At 38.9% G+C, this 12,566-nt stretch overlaps 1 protein-coding gene across 8 annotated transcripts in view; it reads left to right on the plus strand.

Annotated features, from left to right (window-relative positions):
- Positions 1–12,566, plus strand: part of LOC148676840 (TRAF2 and NCK-interacting protein kinase-like) — a 115,077-nt gene that overhangs the window by 64,242 nt on the left and 38,269 nt on the right. For all 8 annotated transcript variants that reach the window (XM_088614130.1, XM_088614152.1, XM_088614138.1 and 5 more), the window contains exons 8-13: positions 1,116–1,246; positions 4,805–4,859; positions 7,548–7,626; positions 8,329–8,504; positions 10,522–10,588; positions 12,027–12,225. In XM_088614130.1, coding sequence (XP_088470256.1) covers positions 1,116–1,246; positions 4,805–4,859; positions 7,548–7,626; positions 8,329–8,504; positions 10,522–10,588; positions 12,027–12,225 — 707 coding nt within the window. The remainder of the gene's footprint in view (positions 1–1,115; positions 1,247–4,804; positions 4,860–7,547; positions 7,627–8,328; positions 8,505–10,521; positions 10,589–12,026; positions 12,226–12,566) is intronic.

Consider the following 12,566-nt stretch of genomic DNA (forward strand, 5'->3'; position numbering starts at 1 on the left):
TTTCTATTTCTCTCCAACTGTTGTCTGTGGCTTCTAAATTCCAAATGCTTTAAAAGCAGCTTCTTAATATTTCTGCGAATTAATTTTTAACCTTTTTTGGAATGAGATTAAACTGGAATTTATATTACTAATAAAGATACTATAGAGAATTGTACTTATTTTCGCATCAGAATAACATTTCTGACGTACATACTAATGCTTATCATTTTCACTAGTCTGTAAAACACACAGAGTGAAACTGTGTTATAAAAAATATGTAAAAATATCGGAGGTCAGTATGAGTGCAGTATGAATGTTATTGTCAGGATGCAAATTTAAGAAATTTAAGTATTTTTTTTAAAAAAACACCTTTTTCATTTTAATATAGCAGTTTACCTACTAGGCAGTGCAATTCCTGATGTTAATAAACATTAGTTATTGTGGTATTTAAAACATCTGTCACAGTTTTAACAGAAAATGTTGTGTACTACTTAAGTAAAATATCTGATTGGCTTCGCATTTTAGGTCAGAAATGAGTCTGTCTCGGTGCAAGACTGATAGCAGTGCTTTATAATCTGTAATCAGTTTTAATGGAAAAGGCTGTTATGTTTGCAACTTAATTTTTTGCTTACAACTGTCAGACCATCGTTTTTTTGTATCATTACACAGGAAATGTGATGACTGCAAAACAGTGTTGTTCGACAGGAAACACGACAGCTCAATGAAGCTCGTTAATTCTGCAGAGCAAGTTGATGGAGCTGATGCTTGACAGCGTAATCAGTTGCAGAATTCTTTTTAAGCCTGGAAAAGTCAGTTTTAGTTTAGTTTCTTCTTGAAAAATACAAACAGCAAAAGTAATTGGGCCATTCAGTTTTCATTGCCCTGCCTAAAGCTGAGACTTCAGTTGTTTTTAGGTATGGGAACTGCAGCTATCTGACATACTTGAGTTACCATGGAAACATAGCCTTCAGTCACAAACTATTGGCTACAACTAGGCCTTGTTAGATGTAATGCCTCCACTTTGCCTGTGGCTGTTGAAAATAAAAGGTTGATATCTTCCTGTCCTGTTACTATTCTGGACCATTGTGGTGTTTTCAGAGCTTTTTTTACATTATCTGCACTGATTTTGTCTCCAGTTGATTTTGGGGTCAGTGCACAGCTGGACAGAACAGTTGGTCGGAGAAACACTTTCATCGGGACCCCATACTGGATGGCTCCTGAAGTCATTGCATGTGATGAAAACCCTGACGCCACTTATGATTTTAAGGTAACTTTTAATTCAGCTAGACGTTGTTTACGTCATCTGTTTCAGAAGAAAGACGTCTGTAGAATTTTGAGGGACCTTCTCAGAAAGCCACAAACAAATTGTACATATTGCCATGAATCATTCGTTTTTATAAGGAAAGGCCTCACAAGATCATGACCACACTTTTTCAACATCCCAAATGGTAACATCAAAAATGCAATCGTAAGGTACACAAATCTCCTTTTTCCCATCACATATCACAGCAGTGGTGTGTCAGTGTGAAAGAGGAAGCATGGCTTTTGAACAATTTCACAGCTGACCCTGGCTACATTTCAAGTGCATTTTTCCAAAAGAGGTCTTTACCAGTACTTGAGAACTGCAGTCTGAGTGCCTGCTAATAGATAAGTGACACTTCAGACCTCACTTTGAATATTTTGATAACTCTCCCTGCTTTCATATTTCCTCAATGAGCATATTGCTGATGAGCTGATAAATAGAAGCTTTTGCATATACCAGGCTTAAAGTTGGAGTTGGGTGCCCATTATTAGTCTCCCATATTGTCTGGGGGGAAGGTCATAGGTCCATTTCCTTCATTCCAACCGTGGAGCAAAGTATGTGTAAAAGAGCTTGAGGGATGTGATTATCAGTACAAAGGGGTCTTTTTCTTTTAATGTTTCTGAGCAATTTTGAACCTTAATTCCATCTAAATTAATGTGTTCTTTCCATTGTTTCTTTCATGCGTTGTTATATAATATTTAATTCATATCCCTGATGCTAATATCACTGCTATGAACTGACTGGAAAATTTAACCTTGAGGGTGCTCAATTGAATATACTTTCAGCTTTTTGTCAGGGTTTGTTGAACTGCTGAAAATGTTAATGTCTGGTAAAAGACAGGTATTATAATATCAGAGCCTACAGTCACAAAGGTCATAAATGAAATGCATGTGTGTGTTCAGGAGGGAAGAAAAGTTCATTAGGTGTTTGCAGGGGTTTCACATCACACTCGGCTCAGAACTTAATGCAGTCATACTCTTGGATGTCTAAAACTGACATCAGCCATAGAAATCTTAAGAGTTATGCTACCTTAGATACTCTTTTTAAAGGTAATATAAGTGCCTTATTAAATGTAAAATGCCATTTTCAAATTCACTTTCTGCATATATTACCCCACACACATACTCCCAGCTCTTTAATTTATTCATACCAAATGAGATCAGATCCCAGAATTAAATGTTTAATGGCTTGGACTGCCATTAATTGAAATTAAAAAAAAGTCAAAGCAGGCCTTCTGTCTGCTTATCTGGTCAGGTTTTATTTGATTTTTCTGTTGTGGAAATGTAGAGGTTTTCCACTCCCTGATACCCAGCTGTGTGTTGCTGTCTGAAAACTGGGATTTCAATCCACTGTGAACAATCATCGAATATGTGTTGTGTCCTGTTGCAACACTGGTGTTAAAATTCTTTTTTTCTGTTGACTGACGTCCACTGCCAACCACATTGTACGAGCGTGTTTGTGCTCAGCCTTCAGAAAACTTGAAAGAGACGTTCCTTTTTCCCTTGGACAAGCCGCTAAAGAGCTATTTTAACAGGTCTCACAGCTGGAAGCGGGAACCTACCATATTCCTGTGGTCTGTTATCTGTAATAGAGTGTCTTCCATACTGCTACTGATCTCACTGACCATTTTAATAAGACAGCCCAACAGGGAAGCTCAGGGCTTAGACACATGACAGGTCCACTTCTTGAGCTGCCATGAATCACCCTTCACTTCCACCAGCCCAGCTGCAGAAATTGCACGAGCTGCAAATTTCTGAAGTTACCAAGTGAATCACTGTGGGCTGAGATTACCTGAGTTTCTGTTCACCAAACTATAAAATCCTTGGGGTTCATTTACACTGAATGATGCCATGAACAACAATAGATGATCATTATTTCTGTCTTACACATAGCGACGGCTAGTACAACTTCCCAAGGAAGATTTTTGTATTGATATTGAGTTGGTTTGGTTGTTTTGCCTGTGTTTGCTTCCATATTTATATTTAATGTGCTGGACAACATGTGCTTTTGCTCGAGAAACATTGGAAGCTGGAACACTAAAATTTAGTCCTGGTTTGTCACCAGTAAAATTCGAATTCACAGCCTGGAGAATTAACAACTGCGAAAACTTTGAAATAAATTTGAATATGTATTCACGGTTTACGTCAAGCACATTTAATCTAGTGCAGGTGTTCTAAAATTGTTTTACTGTATCAGCCAGATAAATACAACTCGATAAACCTGTTACTAATTGCTGCTAGAAAATGCTGTGCAAAATGGTGATCAGTACTTCTTTCTTTTTTACCAGTGAAGGTATTTATGGAAACAAATTCCATTGCTCCAGTTGAGGATTTTTACGCCCTCATGAGTAATTTTTTAAACCTGCTTCTAAGCAGAAAGTTTCCTTATTCCTCCCTATTTTTTTTATTATCTTTGAAAGATTCACATTTTTCTTGTTTGATACAGATTAACAGAATTCTTCACTGCTCGGTTTGTCTTATTTTCCACATTCCGTAATGCAGTTATTTAATAGGTCATACAGTAGGTCTAAAGGGAATAAAACAAGTCCTTAATGGAGATGTTTAGACACTTGGAAACCATTGGCATCAATCTTGCACTGCATACTGTATGTATCTAATTGATATGCAGGTCCTGTGTATATGATTCATTAAAATTATCCCCGAGAGAGATCGTATGTGCTCAGACCCTACAAGTTGTTGAAGATGGCCTAGCAATCACAGCGTGAAAGAGTGTTAAATTACTGAATGGTCTCAAACAAATAAATAGTGAAGCCCAGCTGGAGTAAACAGACAATATACTCTTCTGGGGTGCTACGTGTTGGACACTTGATTTTAATGCTAATAAATTACTCAATGGAGACTCGGCCGTGGTTACACTTGAGCAGACGTTTCCTTCTCTAGCAAGCTTTCTGTAGGGCATCTAGCTGTCATCTGTTGAGAATCAAATTAGTAAAGCAGTGCCTTCCTATTTAGTTGATTGTTAAGGTGAAAAGCAATTGAATTTAGCAAAGACATAGGTTTTTTGAGGTGGTATCCAATTTAAAACAAGACCAATTTTTCATTGAGTGCAATGAAGGTTAGATGAATGAAATACAGTAACACTCCTCTAAATGTCAAAATTGAACTTTGAAATTTGAAAAAATACACTTCTTTGATCGCACAGGCTGCCCAGGAGGTTAATCTTGTACAGAAAAGATTAAATTATCTGCAGTGTCAGAAATATGCCTGTTAAATACAGAAACATTCTCTGTTCCTTTTTTACCCTGTTGATATGGGGGTGGGTTTAAACTTGGCAGTTCTTGTAGTTCTTGGTTAGTAGCATGATGAATGTTTGTACAGGCTCTAAACAATATTTAATGTCATCGCACCTCGCACATCAGTGAAGTCACTGAAGGCCAAGCGAAAAGATCTGCAAACCTTACTTCTTTCTGTTTATAAAAACACATTGAAACAGCTAGTAGTATGATTAACTGCCAGGAATAAACACACCCTTAAAGAGTGCTCTTTTCTGTTTCCCTTCCAGAGTGACCTGTGGTCGTTAGGAATTACAGCCATAGAGATGGCAGAAGGAGCCCCACGTGAGTACATTCTCACAGTTTTTAGACTTTTACTTTTTTATACCTTTATTCGGGTATGTGAAAGAAAGGGGCAGTCCTACCTCGCATAACGGAGAGCAGTAAGAAATAAATATATTACTGAGAGATCGGCAGTTACAAAGATGATAGATCTGCTTGAGTAATTTTATCCATGCTAAAACAGTCACAAATTAATGTCTAGATCCTGGTATTTCTTGACTTAGTACCTGCTTTGCTACTAATAAAGAAACAGGGTTGCAGAGGCTGGTTGTAGAATTCTGGTGGAGTGAGAGGCAGCCCTGACAGCTACTCAGTGTAAAAGTTGATTGGGTGATCTCGATAACGTGGGGCTTCTTTGAGTAGGCTGACAAGGAAATGTGTAAGTGTCTCAGGCGGTGAGGTACAGAACCAGACCATCCAGCACTATTGATACTGAAAAGAAAAAACAGTGTCTTAGCTTGACTGACAGCTACCGATTTGCTATGGGGTTTTTTCCCTTGAGTTCCCCTGTGTGAATTTCTCAACAGCTTTACTTTCCAGTGCACATACTGTAGCTAAAGGACTGTTTGCCTGTGCTGCCAAAGGAAGTGCACAGGCTGAGATATCTTGCGTTCTAGTGTTGGGGTCTCTTGGTCCGGTGTTGAAAAATGGCAGCATGCAGGAACAGCAGTTATAAGTGGGCCTGCATAAAGGGGGACAGTTGTATCATTATGTCGAGGAGTTATAGAAAGCTACAAAATATGCTGAACAGTTACCCCAAAGGATGTGTTTTGAGCGGGCTTTAATGTCTCTTATTCAGAAACCTGTACCATTGAAAAATAAGTGTAGGACCTCTGTCTGAAACCAGGGCAATTATTTGTAGTTTTGTTTTCGACAGTTACATTAAGTATTAGTTCTAGACTGACCACATTGTGAATATCACTGGTGTTATGTAATATTTTTTTCCTAAGAAAAGCTTATGTCTTTCTCCCTTACCCGTTCTATAGTCTTAGTGAATGGTCTGAGGGGTATTGTACAGCTCACTGTCTTGCCAGCTGGAGATGAATTTGTTTCATATTCAGAAAGCTTGGTTAGTTATTATTCTTAAAGTTAGTTTGTCATGCTTTAATTTAAACTTGAATCCATTTATAGCACTTTAGAGAAACTTATTGGAACATCCTGAAGGGAGCCTCCTGTTTAAGGGCACGACAGTGCCTCACTGGGAATTTGAATCTACAGCCGTTCAGTTAAAATCCAGAGCCCTGTCCAAAATGACTGTGGTTACTTGCAGATGGGAAGATTTCTGTTAATTAACTCAGTGCAGCTCAGAAACAAACGTGTTTTTGCATTAGCACAGCCAGATAGATGCTCTCAATGTGGTATCATCTTTGGAACTGTTACCTTCTGTCACACCAAGAACTCCTGTTCCATTAGGCGAATGGTGATACCTGTTGATCCTAAAAGCTGACACCTTTGCAAGAACTCTGGAAACGCTTAATAAGCAACCTCAGCTTTCACTGTAGACCAGTTGATTTTCGCTGAATAAATACCTGCAAATTAAAAATCTAAATTTAGACCTACTTTCTTAAACCTAAAAATGGTTGAGATTCGAAATGAAAGTTTTTGAAATGGCAAAAGCAGTGTTGGGGAACAGTTAAAAAGATGTGCATTTGTCGATCCTGAAATAGCAGATAGAAGCTTTGTTAGATATTGAAATTTGTCTATAATTACAGCTGCAAATTGATTTAATTAGGCTGTCTGTGTTTGGTCTACACTCTGTAAGCCCTGTTATTTTTTTCATCACTTAGAATTTAAAGAAAAAAGAGTCAGTGGAAGCCTATTGTCTTGAAGTAGGACGAGCTGTGTTTTATGTGAATATTATTTCAGTAATGTGTCCTTAAAATAAATGTAGGAAGGTAATAAGTGCAAAAAGAGCATAATATGACCATGAGTCATCGTGGTATCCTGTGGCCCCCAGAAGTGAGGAGAATGCTAAACTAGTACAGCCGAACCTATGGTCCAGAAATAATCACTCTTCTCTGCAGAGTAGTCCCTCAGGCAGTTTTTTTCTTTTGTTCTTTCTTCATAATTTCTTTTTCTGATATTTCTATAGTACTATCTCCAGGAGGTTAGACAGTAGGCAATAGGAGATAAGGGGGAACTGTGGCTGAAACAAAGTGTGTTTTGTTTGTAGAAGAAGGTGATTAAAGGGGCTGGATCTGGGGACGTGCTGAATACACATCTTTCAGGAATGCTAGCTGGTGAACTTTTTGCAGGACTAGTTCATAATGTCAGATCATCAGGATGACTGCAAATGAGAGGAGGTCATTCAGGACATCATGCTAGGCTCTGTATTAGTCATATCACCAGTATTGGTCATCCGCTCTCCCCTAGAACAGAACAATATAGAATAGATTGCATGTCTTTGGGGGATCTGAGAAAATTAGAGCACAGAGTACACATGAGGAGAGAATACAGTGCCTTCACATCACACATCACAATGTTCCCCCAACAAAAATGCATTAAAATGCAGCATCATTTGAGGTGTACTTGTAATGGGCTTATTTATTAATACGTCTGCCATATTAATAAGTGGTGGATTTTGTATAGTTGGAGATGGCAAGATTTGATTATTGGGTTGAATTTTGAAAATCTCTCTATGCAAAACTGTAGGGTGCTCTTTTCAATGTTTCTGATTTTTTTCCCCAACAGCTCTGTGTGACATGCATCCGATGAGAGCTTTATTCCTTATCCCAAGGAACCCCGCCCCAAGGCTGAAATCAAAGAAGTGGTGAGTTTCTACCACTTCTACACCTCTTCTCACCAAACAGACTGAATGAATCAAGATGAATGAGTTCACCAGCCATTCATTGTGTTAAATTGCTCCTTGATTTGTGTTTTTTTTGTATCAGTCTCCAGTACCTCAAACAGTCCTGCTGTGGCGGCTGGGATGATTCTGAATTTTATAGAGTTGCGATTTTGATGAAAGAAAAGGACCCCAGAATTCAAGTCCTACATTGAAGTGATTGTCAGTACTGCCAGTGCACTTTCTGTTTGGAAAGGTCTTGTGTAGAAGATGACATACTGTACATCTGCAATGTTTTGAGATTTGCAGAGTCTAAATGTACATTTAATAATAGTTGGTAGTGTGTCTTTGTTTTGATACCTTCCAAAAGAATAGAAAAGAAATCAGTTAAAGTAGAAACCATGCTGGTGTGCTTCTGAATATATCGGGAAAACTTAAAATGTTCAAGCGCACAAGATAACTGGGTGTCCGTTTTATGTTTTTTTTTTTAACAGATAAGTCTCCGACTGCATGTTAAACAGTCAAGATTAATCGAAACACTGCCATTTAATGAACCAGAAATCTCCACTGCGCAGTATCTTAACCGTTACCTAAAAAATAGAAAGAGGGCAGGCAGACCAAGGAACAGGGAAGGCTAATTGAAGACGCAGAGGCGCTCGTTTTTAACTAGCGTTGCTCCTGGTCCAGGTCGAAGAAGTTCCAGTCGTTCATCGAGAGCTGTCTGGTGAAGAACCACGGGCAGAGGCCCAGCACAGAGCAGCTGCTGAAACACCCCTTCATCCGCGACCAGACCAACGAGAGGCAGGTCCGCATCCAGCTGAAGGACCACATCGACCGCACCAAGAAAAAACGGGGGGAGAAGGGTGAGCCCCCGAATCCTAGCCTCATCACCCCGTTCTCTTGCAGGGGCTGTGGCCAGTGGCTCAGCCAAAGCACCCAAACTGGGCCCTCCTTTCATTTCACGATGACTAGCACCATAATCGTCAGCCGGAGCTGAAATGATCAAATTGATCTGTGTGGGTAATGCAGGAAGACGTTATTACGAACTGTGATATTCTTGGTGGGGCAGGTTTCAGTGTTTATGCCAGTCTTGCACTATTTTAAGTGCTTAACACCATGTCTTTGTTAATAGACTTCTTACAAAAGAGATTTAGCTTTTTTGTGGATGTAGCAGATAGTATAATTGCTTTGCACACCTGTTGATCGCAGAGTTCCTGGGAACTAGCTCTAAAGCTATATTTGGGCTTCATCGTGATTTTGGCAAGACTTTACGAATTGAAAATGGATTGTGTGAAGGGAAAACGTAATTTACATGTCAGAAATGTGCAGGACTTTCTGCATTCCTGCAATAAATTGAAACCGCACGTAAAATTACTTTTTTGGCAACTACTTGAGTGCACTCAGAGTAGTCTAATTAAAAATGGTGGCCCCAATTTATTTTTTTTAATGATGCATTCAACACGTCAGGCTCGCATGTTCCAGAAACATTGAATCATATGTGGTGTGCTCCTTAAATACTTACTCTTCTGTTGTATTTATTTCAGCCATTTTTGACACTGCAGATCTCGGTTCTCTTGTAAACAGTAGCTGACTTTGGAATTTCTGGTATAGACAGGTGTGCTTTCTGCTCCATACCGTTTCCTCACTGGTCTCCTCCTAGGTAAACTGCTGTTTTCTCAGTAGGACAAACTACAAAACCAACATAAGATTATTCTTGTTGGGTTTCACAGTTAAATCAAAAAGGGTGTGAAATTCGCAGTCTTTTTCCATTTAAGTTGCTAGCTTCCATGTTTGGGAATATCAGACAATTTGTGTTATTGTCTATTCTTTGCTAGTTTATTTCTAAATTATTTCTTCTAAAATTTAAAGACTGAAAAAGCAGTTGCTCCTTGTAAAATTAAAATTATGGTTATTGATGGTTAAAATTCAGATGGCTTAGGTATAAACTAGGCTTAACTGAATTTTAAACTAATTTTGAACATGAAGCCAATATTACCACAGTGCAATGAGTTTTTGGTTATGTGTTGATTTACAGTAGGTCAAAGTCCAGAAACATTTACTGTTTTGTGTCATGAAATGCAGAATTAAAGCAAGGTCTCATTAATACCAATTTTAATTGACATCCTGATTAATGCGTTATATTCTTACAGATTATTTGAGATATAGAGGGAATCTTGTAAGCAGTCATTCTTATCCTGAAATATCTTTATATATTTTTTTGCAAAACAATTTGTGGTACTGCACATCTAGGAACCTGGGTCATTTGCAGCTTATAAAACTTTTAATCCATTATACAAATCCAGAAAGACTCAAAAGAAATGTGTTGTTACACTGCCACAGTTCTGTTAAAGCTAAATTTAGCTACTTCAATTGATATTGAGTTAAAGTAAGTTGAATCTTAAAACAGGACAAGATAAATACTGTTAAATGGTTTGATTATACATTTTAGTGTTCTCTGTGGCAGTAATGGACAATTGGAACACTTCCAAAGAAGGGCTTGCTTGAGTCTGACATTTTTCTAGCTTTGTGTTGCTTTTTTAAGCAATAGTTATGGTGAAGGCTGAAATCCCCCTAAAAATTGAAGAAATTCAGTGAGTGTTTCTTTTTTCCTTATACGTTTGATTTGTGAAGTAGCTTATATGCATTTCATTTCTTTGTATGTAAATACTCCTTGGAGTTGTATTGTTTGCTTTAAAAATTGCACTTTTTTCCTTTTGAAAAACATGGCATCAAAGACTTTGAGTCTGCATGTAGCCCAAGCCCGTTGACTACTGCTCACTGGATTTCACCATAAGAGTCTACAACAGTCTCCTTTTGTCCAGAGACTAAAAAATGTAATATAATGCTCAAGGTGTGCGTTTCCTTCTGCCTTTGTTTCAGATGAGACTGAGTATGAGTACAGTGGGAGCGAGGAAGAGGAGGAGGAGAATGAAATGGGAGAACCCAGGTAAGGTCGTCTGTACACCTTCACTTTCCTCACATCTTAAATTGGCGAATCAAGATGACAAGACTGTATACTTAGCTAATTGTGACAGGGTAGGTAATGATGAACCTAAAAAGTCCACAATCATTACAGCTTCTATAAATTGTTATTGTATTTTTCATCTGGCTTGCTCACAGTGCTGAAGGAACCTACTTCATGGGTGGTCAAGATAATTGGGGTGGCCTCCAATGCAAAAAAGAATAATAATACTTCATGCCTAAACTCAACCTTAATATTCCATTGTTTGCATTTGCTGGGTATTGGTAGGTTTGATGTGTCTTAACACTGAAACGTTTTCCATATTGTCTTTACACAGATAATAGCTAGAGGTTCAGTGTGTTGGCTTCTGTGGCAGGGTCTGTTTCCATATTTGGAAAAATGTGTGCATCTTAAGCAGTTAACACCTCTGCCAAGGAAGGAGGACAATATTGGGTATAAACAAGGGTAATTGCTGTCTCCTGCTTTTGAACATGAAGGGAAACAGGAAATGACAGGGTGCGTTCAGGTCAGGCTCTCGTTGTACATCCACCAATAATATCACATTGCTGTAAGGAGACAACAAGCCAAGCTTGTGGCTGCAATTCTTTGTTGTTTGTTTTTTACTCTGGAAACACTTTGGTCCAGACATGACTCTCATGATTTTCTTCTTTGAAAAAGATCTGAATTGGCATCACTGTGGATAGTTGTCTCTTGGACAATCTCTGTAGACAATCCAGGTACTGTTTCAGAAGGCAGAGCGAGAGAATTGGAGTATAAATCTTGCAAGCTGAGTCTTTATTTAATATTCGTTGCTTTTGCCCACGGGACATCACTGAGCTAGTAAACCTGAGAAGATCAATTTCGCCTTGACAATTTTTCATTATTATTACCACTGCTATTATTTTCTGTTTGAAGAGAAGAGAGTTGGTTAAGTGTGGAGTTAGAGGTATTATCTTAGTGTGGAGCAGTGGTGAGAGCTCTGGATTTCACTCAGAATTTAAATCCACAATCCTGCTATATGAACTGCTGCTATTACACCTTTGAGTAAGGTATTTCATGAACATTACTGCAGTAAATGCCCCGCTGTGCAAATTAGTACTCTCTAGGTCATCATTGTAAAGGAGTGTTTATTCTCAATTGATGCATCTTGTTAAATAATAGAGGATTAAAAATATCACAGAGCAATAGACATGAGTTTTTTATGTCAGCAGTAGCTCCACAAAGGACAATGCAAACTTGAATAATCTGAGTTTCTTAAGGCAGGTAGTTTGTGTAAGGGTAAACTGAGTCACCTTTTAAAACCCCTATGGTTTCGAAGCTAGGTGCACTCTTCGCACAGCTAAGCTTGGCACTAACTGGAGAGCCCACATGGAGGCCTCCATCACAACAGGCGAGTTGAGACCATTTTCCTCCCTCTTTGTAGCTCCCTCATCAACATCCCTGGTGAATCCACATTGAGGAGGGACTTCCTGCGCCTTCAGCTAGCCAATAAGGAGCGCTCAGAGGCCCTGCGAAGACAGCAGCTGGAGCAGCAGCAGAATGAGGAGCACAAGCGCCAACTGCTGGCTGAAAGACAGAAGCGCATTGAGGAGCAGAAGGAACAGAGGCGAAGGCTGGAAGAGGTAAGGAGTCACTTTACTATACAATAGCTGGTACAGTCTTGCTGTGCATCATAATCATTTTTCCAGGGTCTGAAAAGGAAACATAGTTTTACCCAGTATAATTTAACTTTTATTGCATCTGGGAACACTATACTGTAAAACAGGCGCTTTCCTTCAGATGAGACATAAAACTGAGGTCCCCACAACTATGTGGTCACTAAAAATCCCAGGGTGATTCTCAAAAAGAGTAAAGGTGTTCCCCCGGCATCCTGGCCAAATTTCCCATCCGCCCTAATCATGGCCTCCTAATAATCCCCATCTATGAGTTGGCTTCATCACTCTGCTCTCCTCCCCACTGATAG

The sequence above is a fragment of the Lepisosteus platostomus genome, chromosome 2 (assembly GCF_059453375.1).
Source record: "Lepisosteus platostomus isolate fLepPlt1 chromosome 2, fLepPlt1.hap1, whole genome shotgun sequence".
Classification (NCBI taxonomy): Eukaryota; Metazoa; Chordata; class Actinopteri; order Semionotiformes; family Lepisosteidae; genus Lepisosteus; species Lepisosteus platostomus.